At 45.9% G+C, this 23,986-nt stretch overlaps 1 protein-coding gene across 2 annotated transcripts in view; it reads right to left on the bottom strand.

Annotated features, from left to right (window-relative positions):
• Positions 1-22,079, bottom strand: part of APMAP (adipocyte plasma membrane associated protein) — a 38,512-nt gene extending 16,433 nt beyond the window's left edge. The window contains exons 1-4 of one of the 2 annotated variants that reach the window (XM_059705379.1): positions 21,900-22,039; positions 11,856-11,962; positions 9,677-9,793; positions 4,401-4,516 (exon numbers count right to left, since the gene is read on the bottom strand). In XM_059705379.1, the coding sequence (XP_059561362.1) occupies positions 4,401-4,516; positions 9,677-9,756 (196 nt within the window). In that variant the 5' untranslated portion in view covers positions 9,757-9,793; positions 11,856-11,962; positions 21,900-22,039. Of the gene's footprint in view, positions 1-4,400; positions 4,517-9,676; positions 9,794-11,855; positions 11,963-21,899 lie in introns of both variants that reach the window. The other variant, XM_059705378.1, reaches the window with a different exon arrangement.
• Positions 22,080-23,986: the final 1,907 nt, after the last annotated feature.

Below are 23,986 nucleotides of genomic sequence, written 5' to 3'. Positions count from 1 at the left end.
AGTGTCAAAATCTCTGCCTTCTAGGCAGCCATTGGCTCCTTACATACACCCAGATTTGGTTATGATTGGTCAGTTTCTATGCCAGTCAGCGTCAAAAGCTCCACCTCCTAGGCAGCCATTGGTTCCTCAATTCACCCAGATTTGGTTCTGGTTGGTCAGTTTCTATGCCAGTCAGTGTCTCTGAGCCTATCAACAGGGCCTGATCAGAAAGGCGAGGCTGATCAGCAGCCCCAGTGGAGGCCTGGAGAGAAATGGAGGCGCAGCTGTTGGTCAGGCGGGGAGAGAAAGAGAGGCAAGTTCTGATCAATGGCTGCCACAGAGGCTACGGATCAGACCCTGCCTCTCTCTCTGCAGGCCTCTCTCCGGGCCTGATCTGCAGCCCCCTAGGCAGTCAGTGCTGGGTCCGGGCACCTACAGCGGCCCAGTCAGTGCTGGGTCGCCATGGCAACCCAGCACAGACTTCCAGTCTGATCAAGCCTTCAGTTGTTATGAGCCTGGCTCTTTATTATATAGACTAGGGGCCCGGTGCACGAAATTCGTGCACTGGGTGTGTGTGGGGAGGGGAGTGTCTCTCAGCCCAGCCTGCCCCCTCTCACATACTGGGAGCCCTCAGGCGTTGACCCCCATCACCCTCCAATCGCAGGATCGGCCCCTTGCCCAGGCCTGACGCCTCGGCCAGAGGCGTAGACCCCCATCACCCTCCGATCGCCTGATCGGCCCCTTGCCCAGGCCTGATGCCTCCGTCAGAGGTGTCAGGCTTGGACAGGGGACCCCCATCTCCCCCTGATCACTGGCTCTGGCCCCCGCCCAGGCCTGAGGCCTCTGGCCCAGGAATCATGCCTGGGCAGGGGACCCCCATCTCCCTCTGATCGCTTGCTCCACCCCCCGCCCAAGCCTAACGCCTCTGACCCAGGCTTCAGGCCTGGGCAAGAGGACCATCATATCCCCCCAATCCCCGGCTCAGCCCCCCGCCCAGGCCTGATGCCTCGGCCAGTGGAGTTGACCCTCATCACCCTCCGATCACCAATCACCGGATTGGCCCCTTGACCAGGCCTGAGGCCTCTGGCAGAGGTGTCAGGCCTGGGCAGGGGACCCCCAGCTCCCCGCGGTTGCAGGCTCCGCCCCTGCCCAGGCCTAACGCCTCTGGCCTAGGCGTCCGGCCCGGGCAGCGGGGACCCACAGCTGCAGCAGCCCCGCGATCGTGGGCTCTGCTTTAGGCCCAGGCAAGGGACCCCTAGCTCCTGGGACTGCCAGCTTCGACCGTGTCCAGCTCCCATCGCTGGCTCCACCCCTACTTCCTGCTATCACTGGCCAGGGCGGCAAAAGCGCCTGATTCTCCGATCATGGCTGGGGGGCAGGGCAAAGGCGGCCCCAGGGCCGCCTTTGCCCTGCCCCCCAGCTCTTAGCTGCCCCCTGGGTTTCCGATCACTGTCAGTGGCAGGGGGCTTCTTCCTGCTTTCCCTTTTGCCTCCCTGCATTGTGCCTACATATGCAAATTAACCGCCATCTTGTTGGCAGTTAACTGCCAATCTTAGTTGGCAGTTAACTGCCAATCATAGTTGGCAGTTAATTTGCATATAGCCCTGATTAGCCAATGAAAAGGGTATCGTCGTACGCCAATTACCATTTTTCTCTTTTATTAGATAGGACTAGAGGCCCGGTGCACAAATTCATGCACCAGTGGGTTTCCTGGGCCTGGCTCTCCAACATCCCCCAAAGGGTTCCGGATTGTGAGAGGGCACAGGCCAGGCCAAGGGACCCCACCCACGCACGATGGGGGCGGGGAGAGACATGGGAGGTTGGCTAGCCAGGGAGGAACCGCAGGAGGGCCCCAGGGCTTGTCTGGCCCGTCTTGCTCAGTCCTGATCAGCCAGACCCCAACAGCAAGCTAACCTACCAGTTGGAGCATCTGCCCCCTGGTGGTCAGTGCACGTCATAGCAAGCAGTTGAGCAGCCTTAGCATATCATTGGCATATTATGCTTTGATTGGTTGAACAGGCAACTGTACACTTAGCATATTAGGCTTTTATTATATAGGATTGCCAAAACTTGGAAGTAACCAAGATGTCCTTCAGTCAGTGAACAGATAAATAAACTGTAATATGTCTAGGAAATGGAATATTATTCAGGAATAAAAAGGAAAGAGCTATGAAGGCATGAAAAGACATAGAGGAACCTTAAATGCATATGACTAAGTGAAAGAGGCCAATTTGAAAAGCTGCATGCTGTATGATTCCAACTGTATAAAATTCTGGAAGACAAAAACTATAACAGCAGTAAAAAGATCAGTGGTTGCCAGGACAAGTCGAGGCGAGGGAAGGATAAATAGGCAGAGCACAGAGGATTTCTTAGGACAGTGAAACTGCTCTGTATGATACTAAAATAATGAATGCATGTCATTATACATTTGTCCAAACCCACAGAATATCCAACACCAAGAGTGAACCCCAATGTAAACTATGAACTTTGGGTGATAATGTGTTAACTGTAACAAATATACCATCTGGTATGAAATGCTAATGGGGGAAGCTGTGCATATGTGGGGGGAGGGGTTATATGGAATATTTCTGTACTTCCTCTTCATTTTACTGTGAGCCTAAAACTGCTCTAAAAAATAAATATTGTTTTAAAATTAAAACACATTAATTGGTGATTGATTACTCAAGTACCTCCTGGGGCTGATGCCTCCCTCCAATGTCAGCAACACGCCAGCCATCCCTCAGGATAACTTCCAAGTGAGGCAGCAGCAACGAGTCCCTGGGGGCCTCCCTGGGGTTCACACCTGCAGGAGGCTAACTAGATAGGCCCCTCTGTACCTAACCAGAAATGTCACCAAGAAGATAACCAGCTCCTTTATCTGGTGACAGAATACAATGAGATGTTAGCCCAAGTGAAAAGGGGAAAAGAAAGAAAAGCATTCTCTTTGAAAGTTTTTAAAAAATCACTTTAACTCCTCCCAGTTCCAGATTTAATTTCCAATATTTGTTTTTTCTCCCCCCAAAAAACCCACAAAACTTGTAAAATGTATTAATAATAAACAACAATGTCTTTTTAGAGGAAATATAAAGTTCTATCATGAAGTACCTATCACTCTTGAAACAATTTTGACTTTGCAAGTCAAACAAACAATTGCAAAAAGACACCAGTCTTGCCTGGCCAGCATGGCTCAGTGGTTGAGTGTCGACCTATGAATCAGGAGATCATGGTGCGATTCCCAGTCAGGGCACATGCCCAGGTTGCAGGCTCGATCCCCAGTGTGGGGCATGCAGGAGGCAGCCAATCAATGATTCTCACTCATCATTGATGTTTCTCTCTCTCCTTCTCCCTTCCTCTCTGAAATCAATGAAAATATACTGAGAAAAAAAAAAATGCACCAGTCATGGGCTCCTGCATCAAACAGCAGGTCTGGGAAAGACAAGCAGTCAATGTCATGTGAGAAGCGGCTCTGACCTGCCTTCAAAACAAAACAGAGGAGCACCCCCAATGCAATGTCCACCACTACTCCTCAGAAAACATATTGGACTTTGGAATGAGGAGCAGAGTGCTTAGTTCAGCTGCTCAGAAATCCTCACACCATTTTAAGTATAGCACCTTTTCCTTTATTTTTTTTAATTTTATTTTATTGTTTAAAGTATTACAAATAGTAGTACATATGTCTCCTTTTTTTCTCCATTGACCTCCCTCTGGCCTCCCTTACACCCTGGCACATACCTTCACTACCCCTCCTCTCCCCCAGTGTCTTGTATCCATTGGTTATACTTATACGAATGCATACAAGTCCTTCGGTTGATCTCTTACTCCTCCCCACAAACCTCCCCGTCTTCCCACTGTAGTTTGACAGTCTGTTCGATGCTTCTTTGCCTCTGTATCTATTTTTGTTCATCAGTTTATGTTCTTCATATTCCACAAATGTGTGAGATCATGAGGTATTTATCTTTCACTGAGTGATTCCAAAGCTTAATACTCAAGTATTAGAACTAGACCCAATTCTAGTCTTAGGTTTGGTGGAAATACTGAGAATCGTTCATATTCTTTTCAAAAATGAAACTGATACAAAGAGAAACCGAGCTAAGAAACAATGTCCTGTCAAGAAACACCTACCAACTTTGATAAATAAACTAAACATCAATGTCTGCATTTTTCATTTTTCCTTCCATTTTAATGGGTCATATACTTTGAGTAGAATAAAGTATTCCATAGAAATGAACTCAAATCATCCAGGAATAAAATGGCCCACAACTCAGAGAGCCGAGATGCTCTCTGCACATGCACATCCCACATCCACAGCTAACGATGTCAAAAGCTCCTCCAGGGCGGCTGCTCCTACAAAGCCCCCATTTAAGCAACAGACAGCCTCAAAAGCACCCAGTCAGACTCCACAGTTCCAGGGGTTTACTTACCCCCAATATTTGTTATGGACTCTGGCCCAACAAGTTGATTTTCAAATAGTCTTTCCGCCTGTCGTAACTTCGTATTTGGTTGCAGAACACCATGCAAGAGAGGGGGTTCTTTGAAGCTGCAAAATAGTGCAATTATAGGGATCTGTCTACAGAAAATACATTTACAAAGTGTTTACTGAGGACCTACGACATGCATAATTCCATTTGATAAAGAGGGTTCATTCTAATAATAACCTTATTTGCCAGAAACACAAAGGTTAAGAAAAAAAACACTGTCCTAGGATATTAGAAAAGGTCATAGTATTAAATAAAAATAAAAATATAAATACAGCTAATGCAAGAACTTTTGCAATCACCTGCCATTAAGAGCACCCAGGGCCTCCACTCACCTGAACTTCTCATCACTGATCCAATAACTCACAGCAGGTTAGACCTTCTCACACCCTGATTCACACACCCTGGCATTTATACTCCCAGTGTTACCCTCCCACTAAAGTCCAATGGAGATGGAGGGAGCCCTGTCAACCTCTCACAATTTATGACCTTGTTTCATGGAGAAGACAGAAGAAACGAGAGGAAGCAGTCCAGGAACTGGCTCCGCCTCCCCATCGTCCAATATAAGCCCCTCTTAGGACCCACCTGACTTCTCTGAAGACAGCCTCCCCTGGGCCCTGCCTCCCTCCCTTCACTCAGACTGGGCTTCGGGAACTCTGCCCTCTTCCCAGATCCTTCCAACCCACATGCAAATACGCTTTCTCCCAACCCACCAGCAAATCATGCTGATGCCACCTCCAAAAGACAGACAGACATTGAACACCTTCACCCATGTCCATTGCTTCCACCCTGGTACAGGCCACCATCTTCTCTTCCCTGCTTCCTCCCTGTCCCCTACAGTCTATTCTCAACCCTGCATCTCATGTGAGCACAATAGTCAGATAATAGCATTTATCTGCTTAAAGCCCTGTGAAGGCCCCATCTCACCTGGACCCTAAGTCCTTGCTGTGGCTCTTAGGTCTACATCATCTAGCCCAGTGATGGCGAACCTATGACACGCGTGTCAGAGGTGACATGCGAACTCATTTTTTTGGTTGATTTTTCTTTGTTAAATGGCATTTAAATATATAAAATAAATATCAAAAATATAAACTTTGTTTTACTATAGTTGTAAATATCAAAAAATTTCTATATGTGACATGGCACCAGAGTTAAGTTAGGGTTTTTCAAAATGCTGACACGCCGAGCTCAAAAGGTTCGCCATCACTGGCTAGCCTGCCACCTCTCTCTCCTCCTCTCCCAGTAGTTCACTCTGCCCCTCCACACCAGCCATTCCCTGCTGATTCTGGACTGTACCAGGCATCTTCCATCCTAAGTCCTTCTCACTGGCTGTTCCTTTCACCCTCACCTTCTCAGTGAGGCCTGCTCTGACCATCCAATTCAATATTCAACACCTCCCCCAAAAGCACATCTCCTCCCTCTCTAGCCCTTTTCAGCTTCTCACTTCTGTTGTTTATTGTCTGTCTATCCCCACCTGAGCACATGAGATCAGGGATTTGTTCTGTGTTTTTCACTGCTATATCCCAAGCACCTGGCACACAGGAGGCTCCCAATGAACACTACACGAGTGAGGGTGGGGAGTGTGGGAAGGGATAGTTATCTCCCAATTCCCTCCCCACCCTGCCCTCCACCAAGGCAGTTTCCTAGCCAGCCCACCAGAGTGGGAGAACCAAGGGGGAGGTGGTAGCTGAGGATGTAGAATGATGGACAAGCTCTCTACCTTGCTAGCAAAGTACTTCACCTTTGCCACCCCTTCTGAGGCACCTCTGTAGGCCACAGCACAACTTCCCCAAATTAAATTGCCCCACCGCCCCCCAATGTGACTTTCAATCTGCTTAAAAAAAAACATTCTTGACTTTACTAGTTTTAGTTCCAAAGGAAGAATAGGATTGCAACCTGCGTATTTGGTGAAAAAAGCCTGGGCTATAGAATTGGGCACATCTGCTTTCAAATTCTGACCTTGAAGGTCATACTTCCCAACGGTATATGTGAAGACTGAACGATACTGATACACACATAAAGCCCAGGGGTAGAGGAGAGTACACCTGGCATCAGCCCCTCTCACCCAGTCCTTGGACCATGCCTAATTCCCTACACACAGGAAGTCCTCAGGAAAGAATTGCAGAATCAATCTAATCAGTAAATCACACACTGACCCTGCCCACAATGAGCCTGAGTATTATCTCAATAGGGAGACAAGAAGAACACTCATGTGAGGAAATGCAAAGGATAGGCAAGAGAGGGTCCCCACTCCTGCAGCCAGGCAACAGAGGTACCAAGAAAGAGTGGCCCCAGAAAGCCCAAATCAACACTCACAGCCAGCCAGGCTACATGGACTCTGATCAGGGCCACTGAGCTTCTGTTAACTCATTAACTCCTGTTAACTCATATTAATTCCCGCTAACTCCTGCTAACTCCGTGTGTCAAATGTATGCTGAAAGACACTGGTCAACATCCTCCGGAAATCAGGATGTCACATTGTTGTGTTTGTAATAGGCCTCCAATCTTCCAAAAAGGAAAAGAAAGTGGTTTTGCATGGCGGGTGTTTGCCAAAGCCCTGCAGCCTTTCAGGTGACTTAACTCCCTAGAACTGAAATCAACTGCCTAACAACCTGCCCTGGAAGGGTTCCACCCTTCTTGACCCTGGTCTGTCTGTCCTCGGATTTCTCAGAGATTTCTAACTGTTGTCTAAGCTCACACAGACGTCATTTGGCACCCTAACGTGATACCGTTGGAACTGACCTAGTTATTAATAACAGGAAAGGAGCAAAGGGGGAAGCCAGCCCTTATAGGCATGTCATTTGGACAGCTTCACCAGGAAACTACAACTTAACACTCCTCCAGGGGACTGGACAAGGAAGTTAGACCTGTGCCCAATAAAGCTGGGGTGGCATAGGGAAGGTGCTTGCTGTCAATCACATCTGGAGACAGGTGGTAGGCCAGTCTGGGCGTGACCGCTGCAAGGGATCGAAGATTTGGGATATTTAATCCCCTGAACCAAGGAATTTGCTCTCTTGTGCTTTTAGGATCTTTGGGACTCTCCTGCATTCTCCCATGTGGCCCACACCATGAGGACCTCCACACATCATGGACCAATGGACTTCAGCCAGCCCAATGCTCTACTGGACCCAGCTGCGACATGGAATGGAAACTCTGGACACTGGCTTTGTTTCTAGCTTTACTGAAACCCAGGCTACACATCTTCTATGACTGGACTAAGGGAAATGGAACTTTGGAAACCCAGGAATTTAACTCTACACAAATAAAAGTCACTTGTTCTCCTACGTGAGTCTCAGAAAATTCTTTTTCTTGCAGTATCATAAGGACTCCACCTCCAGCAGCACCCAGTGGGGAAGAGGACACCCCCCTCCCCCACTTCATCTGATAACAAAAGCAGACACCCCAAGGCGCTGCTATTGCTGGCCTCCCACCTGCCAGTTGGCCTGATCCCATTGACCATGGCGCCCCCGTGGCTGGGAGATGACTGTCCTCACTCAGACAGTGGGTCTCTCCCTTCCTGGCTCTTTTTGCTCTGAAGAGAGTTTAAAAGGGGCTTTTTTGCTGTTGTCATTAGCAAACTTCAGTTTATTTCTGTTCTTACAATCTCTGCCACTCTCCTGCTTTTGTTCTGCACTTTGGGGCCCATGCTTCCAATTTTTGAGTAAGTCATTCCCAAGTCTGAGTCTGTGGGAGAGACCCTGTCCGCCACACCGATGGCATTAGTTCCTCCTCCTTCCCCATCAGGCCCATCTACTCCGCAGGCAGGACTCACTTGCACAACTTCACATCCTTATTGGGCCACGTTTCCTTTCAGTTTCTGGGCATGAATACCCACCAGTCCTCTGAATTTCTTCACCACTCTTTCCACACATAAACTCACCTTTATTGAGATTAAAGGTCTTCAGTCACTTACGCTCCATCCCTCCCACTCCAACTCAGAAACTCCATCTTTACCTGCTCTCTCCACTTTCCTCCTCTTTCCCAAGACTAGCTCCCCGGCCCAGACTTTGATCCCTACTGTGGACACAGTTCATTTCCTCACCTTGCCAACCGAATAAAGTCAGGTCAGTTTCTCTTTGGGGTGGGCTGAGCCATATCCTTCCACATGTTGAGAGGGGTTAGCAAGAAAGAGGCCCCTCCCCTCAAAGTGTCCTAGACCCCCCTCAGAAAGAACTCCCAGCATGCCCTTGGGAGGAAAGGCATGTGCAAGGAAACACTGGCACACCAGGAATTATAGAGCAAACATACTTATGGGTCTACAGTGCCCAGCCTCCCCCCTTTCTCAATCTTACACAAGCTAATGGTGTTTTCACAACACCATGTACCTTTACCAATTCTAAATCCAACAACGAAAAGTTGACTCTTCTACACATATATCAATCTAAGGTCAAAACTGTGTCCTCTTTGTATCTGATACCCGCCTCTAGCTGAATATGTTTTTAGTGAACTGAATTCAAAAACCTTAAGTTTTATTTACAAAACACCAACACATTATAGTTATAGATGTTATATTTACTCTATAGTAAGATGTGGTTCTTTCTGAAGTTTTTAAAATCTTACATGGCCTAGCTCAGTTAAAATAAACTCCAGAAAGCTCTGGGCAGTTGCAAGGGAAAAAAAGAAACTTATTGAACCAGACTGCACAACCCTCTTACACCACCTTGACATCAATATCATCAATCACATCAATAGGAGCATGGCTTAGTATTACTATAATTAAAAATGTGAATACATTTCATGGAACTCCCCAGGTGTATACTATTTTTTCAAGTTATAATGGACTGCATTATTCACAGATCCCCAAAGATGAAAGGGAACTTAGGAAAAAGAGGTGACTAATTACAAGTTGTTTTTTTAAGTAAGTTATTTATAAAACTTACACAAGGTAACTTAAATTTAACCTTTGTTTGTGTATGTCTTTGCCACTTCATATGAATTCAGACTAACTGTGTCTAAGACTTAAGCTTCTCTCATTTGGGGTTTTTCTGATTTTTGTTTTTTGTTTGTACAGTTTTATTTTTGAAACAATAACATGGACAATACCATGCATATATTCTGTGAAACATAATTCAACATAAAATGGAGGCCACAAAACATCACAAATTTCTATTTCTCGTAATAACCTACCTTTCGGGTCAGACTGGTTTAGTTACTCTAGGAATCATCCCAGCCTATTATATTTTGCCGAGCAATCCCTCCCAAAAATTGCTGGGGCAGCTCACCTGAGAGGCTGTGGATCTATGGGGGAATCCAGCAGCATCATGGCTCCGAGCAGGGGAACGGTGAAGGAAACAGCCAGCATCAAAAAGGTCACTCGGAAAACTCTGCCGCTAAAGGAGCTGCCAGAAATGAAATATGTACAAAGGCAATCAGCTTGGCTGGTTTTAAAGTCCTCCAAGCAGGGGCGAGCCTCTCACCCAGTGTCCCCACCACGAGGCCCTTGACTTCAATGGCATGTGATGAAACTTCAGTGCTGTTTACCGGGATTGGCAAACATGCTTTTGCTGTTTCTTCCCACCCCCCACCCCCGCCCCCCATGTGTGAGGCACTCTTATCAGTTATTTTCCAGATAGTAAGATAGGCTGTATCTTGAATCCTCTAGGAGTTGTAAAGAAGGAAAACGCGCAGCATTGATGAACACAAAAAGTAATGGGAATAAAGAGTTGCAATAAAGGAAGGGAGACACACTCATCTACAGAGAAGACAGTGTTTCCCAAAAGCCACTACTTCCTAGTACATGGATTCAAAGCAGCAACACTCAGTACGGTGTCCCTAAGATTCTCATGTTCTGTGAATAAAAGAAACAGAAACGAATTCATGAAGTAGAAGAAGGAAAACAATTTCCTGAGCACCAATTCCCCAGTCATTTGCTGATCACGTTTTTAAGAACTGAAAAGGTAATCCCAGCTCTTCCACCCTAAAGAGTCTGACAGATACTGACAGTTGTTTACAAAGAATCTATAAAATTGCAAGTCCAAGGACGCACTCCTAAAGCCCTGGGAAGAGCTGAAAGTTGCCTTGGGAATCTCGCACTACATTTTTGGACAAATGACCAACAGTGATTAAAATTTCTCTCAAATGATCCTCACATACATCATTATTCATTTGGTAAAAAAGTGAGCACATTTAGCCTCTTGCTACTAAATAAACTTTACAAAATCATTATTTGCTTAAGTGCATCCAAATTTACTGAGCACTTGATGTTAAGATTAACTTAAAGCAAATAAAATCATGAGCTCCTAAGATGGAGAATCTTTTTCTATTAAAAAAAAAAAGTGAGTTAACCAAAAAAAATAATTAAGACTCGCACCTAACAAATGATTTAAGGGGAGTGTTTTGCTTCATTTTTGACAGGATAATCTTTTGCTGCATAAATCTGTAGAAATGTGGGTGCCTGGATGCCAGTCCCAACTCCGCAACAACCAGCCAAGCCATTATATGTGGGTTTCTTCACCCAAAGCCCATAGGCTCCCCTCTGTGTAATGGGGTATTGGGGCGGGGAATCTCAAAGTTTTGCCCAGTCTGAACATGCATGATTTTATTAAATGCAGAAAATAAAATAAGCCATTCTGTTTCTATAGGGGTAGGTAGAAATAAAAAGCAAAGGGGATAAAAGAAAAAGGAGTGAAGGATAGGCTTTCATGTCACCTTACAGACATTTGGAAAAACAGGACTGTAAAGTGTTTGAATTCTGCCAACAATCTGAGTGGGCAGGAAACAGGTTACCCCCTAATGCAGTGGTTCTCAACCTTCTGGCCCTTTAAATACAGTTCCTCATGTTGTGACTCAACCATAAAATTATTTTTGTTGCTACTTCATAACTGTAATGTTGCTACTGTTATGAATCATAATGTAAATATCTGATATGCAGGATGGTCTTAGGAGACCCCTGTGAAAGGGTCATTCGACCGCCAAAGGGGTCGCAACCCACAGGTTGAGAACCGCTGCCCTAAAGCCTCCACAAAGGAGAATGGCCCTGCAGCACTTGGATTTCAGCCAGGTGGCCTGCCCAGGACTTGTGGCCTCCAGAACTGTAAGATAACCAATGTGTTGTTTCAGTTACTAAGTATGTGGTCATTTGTCACCAGAGCCATAGAAAACTAATACATTTTTCTCATTAAACTAACTTTATTATCTGGAAATGAGATGCTGCTATAACAAATACCTAAAATAGGGAAGTAGCTTTGGAATTGGGCTATGGGTAGAAAATAGAAGAATTCTAAGAAGCAGGATGGAAAAAGTCTAGATTTTCTTAAAGACACAGTTAGTAGAAACATGGATGCCAAAGACCCGGCTAGCAAGTGCTCAAAAAGAAGTGAGTGAGGAGCATGGTAGAGAAACAGACATCATAGGAGGGAACACCTCAATTGTCAATAATAGACTGTGGGCAGAAATACAGACATTGGAGGCACTGCTGGTGATGGCTCCAAAAGATGTCAGAAATAAGTTGGAAACTGGAGGGAAGCAGGTCCTTGTTAATGGTGGCAGACGCTTGGTTGGATTGTTTCCTGCAGGGATGTGAAAAGCAGAACTTGTAAATGATTAACCAGGACATTCAGCTGAGAACATTTCCAAGCAAACTTGAAGGTGCAGCCTGTTTCTTCTTCCTACTTTCTCCCCCAGAGCAGAACAGCTTAGGGGACAGTGCTAACCAGTTCTTTTTTCCTTTTGACACTTTCCCTTTGCCATTTTGTGTCTAATAAAAGGAAAAACAAATTTTGCTCCTGACTTCCTTCTCTTCAGTCACACAGGTTTCAGAACTGCCCCTGGCCAGGTAAGATGCCATGTTGTCGGCCTTTACCCCTTCTGCTAGCTGGGAAAGGAGGTGGTCCAGTCCTACCGACCCTGTAGGAAGAGGCTGAAAGAACCCAGACTCCTGGAAGAGGACAAGTGGCCAGGAAGGACAAAAAGCAACCCCTCTCTCCCAGCCTGTCTCCAAACCCCAGGGCCACACGACCTTCTTCTAAGGTGACTGATGCCAATCAAGGGTACAAGATTACACAGTGTGTGAACATGCATGTCTGGCACAGATCAGCTATGAACCCACACAACAGCAGGCTAATGCAACCTGAGAGTCCTCGGCAGGAAAGGAGTAAGGACCATGACAAAAATCACGATACATGACAATAAGGACGTGCCATGCAATGTGCTTTACCTGGGTAACTAGGGGGATTGTGTCTCTCTCCACTTTACAAACAAGAGAAGTGGACAGGGAAGCACGAGGAGCTTGCCCGCAGACCACTGTCAGAACTGGAAGAACACGACTGAGTGCCAGGTCTGATTCTAAGCCATTAGCAACGCAGCCTGTCAAGCACAGGAAGGCAGGGAGAGGATACCCGGACCTGGAGCCCTCAGAGTCAAGGTCTGAAACACGCTCTGCAAAAGTTAGTGGCGATCTGCCTGTTCGGAACATTTCATATGATGGGATCAAATGGGGTTATACAATATTCGACCTTCCATGACTGGTTTCTTTCTCTCAGAATGCTACAATGTCCACTCAAGCTGCAGTATATATCAGAACATCATTCCTTCTTATGACTCAACAATATTCCACCTGCTGATGGACATTCTGGTGGGAAGGGGAAATGGGGAGTGATTACCTAATGGGTGTAAGATGTTCTTATGGGGTGATGGAAAGGTTTTGAAACTAGAGAGCTGGTGATTGTCCAACACTAAACATTACTGAACTGTACACTCTGAGGGTAATTTTACATTACGTAAATTTCACCTCAATTTTTTTAAAAAGTTAACAGTGATAAAAATGTTCTAAACTTAGATTGCAATGATTATTACAAAACTCTGTGAATGTACTAAAAAACGCAAAACAATTTAAATGGGTAGATTTTATGGCATGTGATTATATCTCAGAGAGGTTTAAAAAAAACAACAGCCTAACCAGTGTGGCTCAGTAGTTGAGCGTCAACCCATGAACCAAGAGGTCCTGGTTCAATTCCTGGTCAGGGTGCATGCCCTGATTGTGAGCTTTACCAATGATTCTCTCTCATCATTAATATTTCCATCTCTTTCTCCCTTCTCCCTTCCTCTCTGAAATCAATATATATATATTTTTTAAAGTCAATGACTCAACTATGCAAACTGCCACTACAGAGGCTGGGACAATCTGTAACTCAAGTGATTTTCTCCTTTTTTTTTTTAGTTTTCACCCAAGGATATGTTATTTATTTGAGAGATAGAGAGGAAGGGAAGGAGGAAGGGAGGAAGGAGGGGGAGAGAGAGAGAGAGAGAGAGAGAGAGAGAGAGAGAGAGAGAGAGAGAGAGAGAGAGAGAGAGAAATGTGAGAGGAAAAACATCGATCAGTTGACGCCTGTACACATCTTGACCAATGATCAAACTTGCAATCTGAGTATGTGTCCCGAACAGGAATTGAATCCACAACCTTTTAGTGTATGGAAAATGCTCCAACCAACTGAGTCACCCAGCCAGGGTTCAAGTGATTTCCTTTAAGTGGCCTAAAGTCTTTCAACACAATGGAAATAACTACTTATAAGTAAAAATGACAGCAAAGACTTTGTGTGGTTCTTTTAAAAGCATAATCCATGCCTGGCCAATTTGAGCATCGATCTATGAACCAGGAAGTCACAGTTTGATTCTTGGTCAAGGCCAAGTTGCAGGCTGGTTCCCCAGAAGGCAGCCAATCAATGATTCCCTCTCATCGTTGATGTTTCTTTCCTTCCTCTCTGAAATCAATAAAAATATTTTTTTCTAAAAAAAGCAGACTCCCAAAAGAGAGAGAAATGGTGAAGATAGGTGCCTGTCAGAGGTGAGTGCTGGCCACATGGCATTCTGGTGGGGTCCCTGTCCGTAAAGGAGGCTGATGCGATCACCCTTCCCCATCCTAGCAGAGGAGCAGTCCCTTGGGGGGCTGTTCAACGTCACCATAGGGCTACTTTACCTTTTCCTCGGCTAATGTGATTCTACGTAAAACGGGATCCTGCTATTTGTCTTGGACTCCTGTAGTTAACTGTCCTTTATCACACTGCAGTTTACATCTTTTTCATCTAAATTCAGTAGTAATCTGATTTAAAGCCTGTGACACCTGCTTAAATATTTGGTTGCCCCTTCTTCACACAATGGTAAAAGGCTCACTATCTCCAAAAATAAAATAAAAAAGTCAAGCCAGGACTGAAAGCAACAGTGCTTATAATTAGAAAGGCAACCAGAGGTCGGGACGATGACCTGTGTCCCACATGGCCCATCCTTGCCAGAGATCTAGGTAATACCCTCTTAAAGTGCAACTAACTGGTCACCACCAACCTTATCTAACTTCCTCCCCAGTGAGAGAAGTCTATCAACACTGGCTAACCATCAGCTAGCCTCTATTGAAAAGTTCTAGAAGATGGCTGCAGAGTAGCTGGAAGCTTCATGCGCTTGCTCCCAACACCGGACCAGACTTGTAGCTAAATTGCAGAGTGTTCATCCAGAAAAAGCAGATGATGTATAGCTGATCTGAAATACTGAGAGCAGGGAACTCAGAGAAAAGGTAGAAGGAGATGAGGAGAGGGTGAGCCAACCTGCACAGGTACACAGCTGGGAAGCAAAGGGATATTGCAGCAGTGTAGCCTTATCTCCTGGAAGTGTGGGGTCTCAGCCAGAGTGACAAGAGAAGAGAGGGGGAGCCTGTGTAGTGTTGAAAGTGGGACTCAGTGGGATTCAGCACACCTAGGAGACCCAGACTACACCATACCAGGCAAATAATGACTTCATTGTTAAACACCAGCCTGAAATGTTCACTCCAATCGAGGACTACTAGAGCCAGGCAGCAGAGCTTGGGGCCAGCAGAGGGATCTGATTGGTGCACCCAAAAGTGACACTGAGGGGCCCTCTATTCTCTGGAAGAACTTTGGGCAGAGAGCCAAACAGGGGCTAGTCTCTGTGGCTTAGGAAAGAGGATTGGTCTTGCCCAATGAGAAAGCATGGTGACATTCCAGCCACCATGTGCAGAGCTCTTCAGTCTGCCCATCCTGTGATCCAAGGCAGAGGGAAGCAGTGCTGGGCTGGAAATCTGAGCCCGTACTGTTCAGTATGATAGTGCAGAGGTCTTGGATATTTGGCCCAGTTGGAGCCTGGCTAGAGGCTCTGCCCAGCGCCAGGCTGGTCATGCAAGAGAATGAAGTGCCAAGCAGAGCTGATTTTTTTTTTATCTCCTACTACTTGGTGTGGCAGCAAGGGGGTGCCAGGGAGCCAGAGCTGAGGTATTGCGACTGTGTCTTTCAGATGGGCTTCTATCTGGAGATAGATGGTCATGTGCGGCTATGGCTGCATTGTGGGGAAGCAGGTACATCCAATCTCCCCAGGGAGTTCAGCCAGCTCAGCCCTGGAAAGGAGAGGAAACACCCACCACCCTGTCTATAGGTTAAGGGTACTATCCCCAACCTGAGCCTGATTAAACTGCCTCCACAGAGTGCAGTTCTGTGGGAGAAGGGAGAGCAACTCAGAGCAGGGACATTCAAGGGGCGTGACCTCAGGTAGACCCAGCCCTTGGGCTCCAGAGGCCCCACCTGCCAGATGGCTTGGGGCTTCGACCTGCTAAGCTTCATGTTACCAAAGGCCAGGCAGGGACAGCAACTGACAATAGCTTGCACCAGAGGACCTCCTAGGAGGCCCCAGCCTGGCATAACAAGTGCCCAGCTTCAGGCAACACTAGAGCAAAATCCAGTGACCTCCAAAAATAGCAGGTCCAAAGGCAAACACAGTAGGCATTAAAATCTGCAAAGAGGAACTCCATTTTTGTGGGTGGTGTCTATGTTTGTATATGTGTGTTATTTTTAATTTCCTTTCTTTTCTTATTTCATATTTTAATTTTTCTTTTCACATCTCTTATTTCTCTCTTTCTTTCTCTTATTCTATTTTCCCTTTCTGTTTTCTTTTTTATTTTGTTTCCCATTTTTCTTTTCCTATTTTATATTTTATTTTATTCATTATTATTACTTTTTAAATTTATTACTAGTTCATTTCTTTTTTTTCTTTACTTTTTTATTCTTATTTTTTTTCTTTTCTTATCTTCCTTTCTTTGATAGTCTATTTTTCGTGGGTTTTTTCCTTCTCTAATTCTTTTGGTCTCTTGTCATTTAGTATTATTTTTGTTCTGTTTGTTTGTCATTTGTTTTCTTATTCTTTTGTATTGTTTTTGGTGGTGGTGGCTTGTTATTTTCTCATGTTGTTTTTGGGTTAGTCTTCTTTTGTGTTATTTTGTTCTGTCAGCACCTGTATAACAGTTGGCATGATGTGTCAAGGTTAAGCCTCACAGTCAACCAGACCAAGGGCTGAGCACACATGAATGGGACAACAACAATTAATACCTAATTACAACAGGAGGGCCCACGTAACCTGCGCAAGGGACATTTCTAGAGCTCAGAAGACCAAGGAGATTACACCTCTGCATCCCACAAGACACCCAGGACAGAGAACCAAACCACCAAGATTGGGGGCCATCGCTATACAATGCATATAAACAAATCCAAAGAAAAAGCAAAAATGGGGAAACAAAGAAACAGGCCTGAAATGACAGAAGGAATCCCTTGAAAAAGAGCTAAATGAAATAGAGGCAAACAATTCATCAGAAACAGAGTATAAAGTAATGGTTTTAAGAATGCTCAACAGCATGAGGTCCCACAGTATCTGGGACAAAGCAATGCAAGCAGAGGAAACACAGTAGCACTCAACAAGCACTTGGCATATGAGTAAAGCATACATGCTTTAGGCATTAACTTAAAGTCTCCATTCCCAAACCTTGACCACAATAACCAAAACAGGGAGTTTGAGGCACAGTGAGTGAGGGGAAGCTGCTCAAACAGGTCAGGCCCACTGCCAGGGGCAGGTCCCACAGAACCCTGCAGACCAGATAAGTACCTGCCAGCACGCATGGTCAATGTCCAAAGGCAGAACAGAGAGCACTTCCCTAATCCTTTGGCTCAAGGACCTTCACTGCTCATGTCATCTCATGCAACATGTTCTGAGAAACACACTTTCCCCTTGCTTACACTGGTAGGTCACAGTTCTACTCTGGGAAACAACAAACCCTTGCCCTCCTAGACAGCCCTCCCTAGAACTGATATCTGAAGTCACACCATCCTCAGTTCTCTCGTCTCCAAGCAAAGCATCCCCAGTCCTACTGGAGCTCCTCAGATGGCGGGGCTTACAGAGCATTCTCTTTTCTGTTGTTTCAGAGTTTGTCAATGTCTCCCATAAAATGTGGTGCCCACAACTCAAGGAAAGCTCTAATTTAAACAAAAATGATCACTCCACAAAATGGCTTTAGCTGACAAAACTAAAAAGTAAAGGATTTCACAGAAAAATATGGTTTCCAGCTTCTCTTGAAAAGGCGGCAGATCTGGCCCTACGAAACCCAAAGTTGCAGGGTGGCTGCACAGGGTTTCCAATCTTCAGACAAGCACACACTCTGCTCTCCCCAGCCTCACACTTGCTGCAGTCAGTATCACATCCGGTTGGTACAAAAACCACTGTGACTGATGCTAAGACCAAGGCGTGGAACACAAAAAGCTCTCGGAAAATGGTAGGACCAGGACTGCAGCTCCCTGGAGGCATCTGAGCCCCTGACTGGTGCAGAGTTCCTTGCAGTGGTTTCTGTACCCATGCTCTAGGCACACTTATTTTATCCCCAGGTTCATTAACTTTTTGCCAGATCCATCTCACTGGTTCCTGCAAACTCACAGTCAACTTCAATTCTGCCTTTCCTCCAGGTGTGCCCCTTGCCTCTGCACTCCTTCATTATGGTAACTTAAATAAAGGACGCCCCACTTATCCCTATCCATTCCTACTGACAAAACCCATCATACTCCCCTTCCCTGTCTGTGCTGACACATTCAGGAGAGCTGATAATTTCCTTCCCAGGTACAGTTTGGGAAATCAACTTGTTTGCCCCAATCTCTTGAGCCTGAAATTTCCTACAGTCTTTAAGTGCCAGAGAACTATTACAGTAATGCAATTACTGTTGGCTCAACCACAATTTACACAATCCTGTACTTTCACCAGCCAAATATGAAAGGCGTTCTCTAACCCCTTCTGCACACAGAACATCAGAGCCTCGAGTAATGGACTGAAGTCCTGACCCACTGACCCTGTGAAAATAAAACAACCCATGATTTTTGTGGGAAACCTGTGAGCCCCAAATCTATATGGGACCAGAACCCCAGCTGTCAAGTGATCTCTGGAAACTGAGAAAGTCAACCAGCAACAAAGTCTGTCTGTTTGAGTGACTGCACCTTAAATTTGTTTATTTTTCACATTCCTTTATACTAGGGCTCCTAGACTGTAAATGTCTTCATATTAGCATTGAAAATAACAAAGAAGTTAAAAGAGCCCCTTGACAACACTTATCGACACAGGGGAAGGGCTGAGAAGAAAACTCCAGATTCCTAAATCCTCATGGCTTCATGAATTTATGACAGCCCTATCTGTTTCTCCACACTGCCTCTCTCACTCTTCAGTCATTTTTTTAAAAAATATGCTTTTATTGATTTGAGAGAGAGAAAGTGAGAGGAATAGAGAGATAGAAACATCAATGAGAAAGAAATATCAATCGCTGCCTCCTGCACACTCCCTACTGGGGATTGAGCCTGCAACCTGGTCATGTACCCTGATCAGAACCAAACCAGTGACCTCTTGGTGCATGGGTTGACGCTCGACCACTTAGCCCCACGGGCCAGGCTCACTCTTCAGTCTTAAAAAAGAAAAAGGAAAATTGACCAAGTAGAGATATGTAATTAGTTTTAAAATCATTTAGGAAAAGCCATTGAGCCCTAGCTGGTTTTGCTCAGTGGATAGAGCATCAGTCTGAAGACTGAAGGGTCCTGGGTTCGATTCCAATCAAGGGCACATGCCCAGCTTGTGGGCTTGATCCTCAGTGGGGGGCATGCAGGAGGCAAGCAATCAATGTTTCTCTCTCATCATTGATGTTTTCATCTCCCTCTCCCTTACTCTCTGAAATCAATAAAAATATATTCTAAAAAAAGAAGAAGAAAAAGCTATAAAAAAAATAGCTATTAAATCTTCAGTGTATTCACTCTTGAGTCCTAAACAGTTATTTTTGGACATAAGACAGCTATTCTCTCTTCCCAGACAAAAATATGTTTCAAAGGGAAGGAATATGTTTCAAAAGGGAAAGAATATTTTCAGTGTTACAATCATTCTAACAATAAAGGTTCTGAAGCACCTGAGGAAATTGATGCCAAATAATACTAATTATAAGCTTGCAATGGTATTTTAAGTGCTTAGCAATGGTATTTTAAAGTGCTATGTTCCACAATGAATAAATGGATTTAATGACTATATTCCTCATCATAGTTCAAACACAGAATATGCTTGTCAATCATTGCCCAGTTGCCAATTCTACCCTTCTTCATTCATTTTCATTTCTTTTGACTCCAATACTCTGTAACTTCGTGTAAACCATTTCACTCACACAGACCTCAATGACCTCATCAATGAAAGAGCTAACATCACCTTTCATGCCAAGAATCAAGAGTTAGCCAAGGTATTGCTAGATGTCCCATTCACTAAAATCTATTGTCCTACTTCTGTTAATTAAATAATGTATCTTCCACAGCTTTCTTTATCCTGTTTAGCACATATAAAGTTTATTTTATAGCTGTCACATTTCTACTTCCTTCAGATCCCTTTACTTCACCAATTATACTCAATGCTTTTTTTGTCTTGTGATGAGTAGTCAACTTTTAAGGTAATCAAGAAGACAATTAGATGAGCTATTTAAAAATGACCACAAAAGAAATGAAAAACAGAGAATCACATGACAAAATAATTTTTAAAAAACTATAGTATCCTATATAATAAAAGAGCAATATGCAAATTGACCAAATGGTGGAACAACTGGTCGCTATGATGTGCACTGACCACCAGGGGGCAGATGCTCAATACAGGAGCTGCCCGCTGGTGGTCAGTACGCTCCTACAGGGGCAGTGCCACTCAGCCACAAGCCCGGCTGATGGCTGGTGAGTACAGCGGCTCCTGGACTGATAAAGGGCACAGGCTGGGCTAAGCCCCCCCCCCCCTTAAGTGCACGAATGTCATGCACCAGGCCTCTAGTTATGATAATAAATGTAGAGAGGAAGATGGCTGACAAAAACTCACTATGAAAGAGACCATTACAGATATATATGGTTTCCCAGTCCTTGCGTGAACATTCTAAAAGGCTCCTCGGTCATCAGCAGAGGATGGCTTCACTATGTCCACAGCCAGTAGGGTGACCACCGTGTCCTGGTCTGCCAAGGTTAGGACTGAAAGTAATGCGTCCTTGGAAGTCTCTGAGTCCAGGGAAAACCAGGGTGGTTAGTGACAATACGTCAGAGCTCTGTTATATCCCCCGCCTTCCACTGAGCCCAGAAGTCAGATATCACCAGAACGTCTTTTCATCGAATCGCCTTTCTAGAGCCCAAGCAGTCCCCTCTGCCATCGCTCTCTTTCCAAAGTGTTCCTCTTTTCCTCATCAGTGAGTAAATTCGGTCTGTCCCGGCCAAACCTGTCCCTTACTCAGTATGTACCACACCCCTTGGCACACACCAATAAATATCTCCATTATTTCTCTCGACCTACAAGTCAATCTGTTCCACGACTTCCAGCTTGGTCTGTCTAGAGCCGCTTGAATATCAAAATATTCAAAGCTGTGAGACTCAGGACATAAAATTTAAAAAAAAAAGGAAGTTTATTTTATATTAAAATAGATAGATGTCTGAGGATCATGTTTCCGTTGGTGGTTAACAAAACACGGCATGCTTAAATTCTAGAAGGTTGAGAGAAGCAGCAAAGGCCAAAATCTGATATTTCTTCCATCGGGCATCAATAGCTACCGTTTCCTATGCTTCTCCGTCCGTATCGGGGGAAAATCTGCAAAGCTGAATTCTCACAAAATAATTGCCGATCCAAGTCACTTCTGAGCTCTGCCCTCTCCGGAAAGCCTCGGTGAGGACGGGTCGCCAGCGAGGAGGGCCCGGTGCAGAGGACAGCCCGCGCGAGCTGGACCTCCGGGGCGACCGGACGTCTTCTCGGACCCCCCTGCGGGACGGTGCGAGCGCGGGGCCGGAGGACGCAGGGCAGGGGCCGGGCGGCTCTCCCCGGGGACCGGGTGAGCCAACGGGAAGGACAGCGCGCGGAGGAAAGAGGCGCGAGGGGAAGGCGAGGACACCACCGCTCTGGAAGCGGGAGCGGGCGGGGCAGGTGCAGTGCGTGGCGGCCTCGAACCCGGAGCCTGGGACACCGCAGTGACAGAGCGCAGAGGGGGCCCAAAGCCACCAGGACCCGGCAGGGGCATCCGCTTGGACGGAGCCTGTTTCCTCCCCGTAAGGCGAGTGTTGCCACAGGGACTACCCGACACGGGCGCATGCCGCGCGTTGGCACCGGGTTTACCGGGCTGCTGTCACGGCCATCCTCACGCTTGGGGGCCGGGCCTACCTGCCATCCTGGGCCTCCGGGGTCTGGCTGTCGTCCGTGACGACCGGCGGCCGCGGGGGCCGGCGCTGCCGGAGCCCAGCCGCCTCGCTCATTTTGGAACTGTCACCGCCGCCTGACCGCCGGCACCGAAACGGAAAAACGCCAGAACGCGGGCTCCGAGGGCCGCCGCGCCCCGCCCCTTCCTGGTCCGCCCCGCCCCTTCCTCGCCCGCGCGCCCCCGCTACGCACTCTGACCCCGCCCCTTCCTGCCTCCCGGCTGTCACTCAGTGGGCCTTCCAGGCGCTTTCCAGCGGCCGGGGTGCTGGTTCCCCGCCTCTCGGGGGGCCTGCAGTCCAGAGTGAGCGCCTTGGCCTTGGGCTTCGGGAGCCCAAACGCGCGCCGCCTGGTGCAGCCCCTGCGCTGCCTGCTTTCATTTCATTTCATTTCATTTCATTTCATTTCATTTCATTTCTGATGGTGAATGACAACAATTGTTGTGCACATGGACAGTGAGGTGTCGGTGGTTTGTGTTGGTAAAGAGGCTGGTGCAGCTTCTTGGGTTCCTACAGGCAGCGTAAAAAGTAAGTTCATAATCTTGGAGATGTTAGAGGCACCTCTCACAGGCACCTGAGCCACTGGGAGAGGGCTGTCCCCAATCTCAATTCTTGTCTTCTCACATATTTGAATTTAAATGAGAAAACGCCGGATGATTGCGCTGTGATGAAGCCAGTTTTATTAAAGCAAGCAAATTTATTACAGAAGCAAGCAAATCTAGACCTCGGGCTTCTAAAGCACAGGTGGGCTCTCAGCTAATCCGAAGAGCGAGTTGGGTGGGGGTCCGAAGCGTTATATACCTTCCTGTCTATAGGTTTCAGAATGCCTCTGCTGAGTATTTTGGTACACATTAATGCTCATGGTCCCGTTTTACTTTGTTACGGCCTTCCCAGAATTCATGGGATGCACCTGGCAATTTTATCTTGCCAAGCCTTGAGACTGCTGGCTTTTCAGCTTGCAGTGGTTCTCAACCTTCCTAATGCCGCGACCCTTTAATACAGTTCCTCATGCTGTGGTGACCCCCAATTTCATTGTTACAAATTGAACATAATTAAAGCATAGTGATTAATCACAAAAGCAATATGTAATTATATATGTGTTTTCCGATGGTCTTAGGCGACCCCTGTGAAAGGGTCGTTCGACCCCCAAAGGGGTCGCGACCCACAGGTTGAGAACCGCTGGCTTAGGGAGTAAAACTGCCCTTATTTCTTTCATCTTTCCCCCTCCTTTTCTGCATTCTCTGGTTAGGGAGGCTTTTAACCATTAGCTCTCAAGTGTCCTTGGTTTGGGGAAGATAATGGCTTGTTATTTACAAGCCAGCTGCAAATTGCCCACACTGGTTGGCCTTGTTTTAACTTTCCTGTCTCGGTTTCCCTATTCTTCTTGCCCTGAGATTTCCCTAGCTTTTCACTGCCCTGTAACAGAGATACAGCAGGGCAACAACCCTCCCTTTGTCTGAACAGATCTGGTTAAGGGGAAAATAGGCTGGAAATTGTCCATATGGTTAAGGCCAGATGTTGAGCATTAAAATCTTTTTGTGATGATTACAACAGACATTTGATAAAGTTTATGAAAGTGATAAGAAACAAATTCTAAATTAAATGACAGCAGGAGAGTGAAAGAGACAGAACTGCTAGTCTGTTAATGGATGCTGACCAGTTAGCAAAACACTTCTCACATTCCTGTTTTGCCTGTTGGAATTGCAGATTAATTTCCAGGTGGATATTTCCACAGGTTATTTTATCCAGGCACCAATGTCAACATAAGAAACGTTCAAATGTATAGAGATTTTTATGAATTTATTTGAATCAAACTGAGGACAATTGCTGGGAAGCAAAAACTCAACAGATTGAGAAAATGCTCCAGAAAAAAAATGGTAGTTTTGCACCTTATTTTATACATTCCAATCAAAAGAAAAGATGTAAGTGGGTTACATGAAATCCATTGGTGATGGATTAGGGAGAATGGGTGGGGGACCTCTGGGATTGGATAAAAAGTAAAATGATAGGCACATACTTCTTTTACATAGGTGAGTACAGGATAGATAACAATCA

Source organism: Myotis daubentonii, chromosome 8 (genome assembly GCF_963259705.1).
Source record: "Myotis daubentonii chromosome 8, mMyoDau2.1, whole genome shotgun sequence".
Classification (NCBI taxonomy): domain Eukaryota; kingdom Metazoa; phylum Chordata; class Mammalia; order Chiroptera; family Vespertilionidae; genus Myotis; species Myotis daubentonii.
The sequence above is the reverse complement of the archived record's forward strand: the minus strand, read 5'-3'. Positions and strand labels throughout refer to the sequence as shown.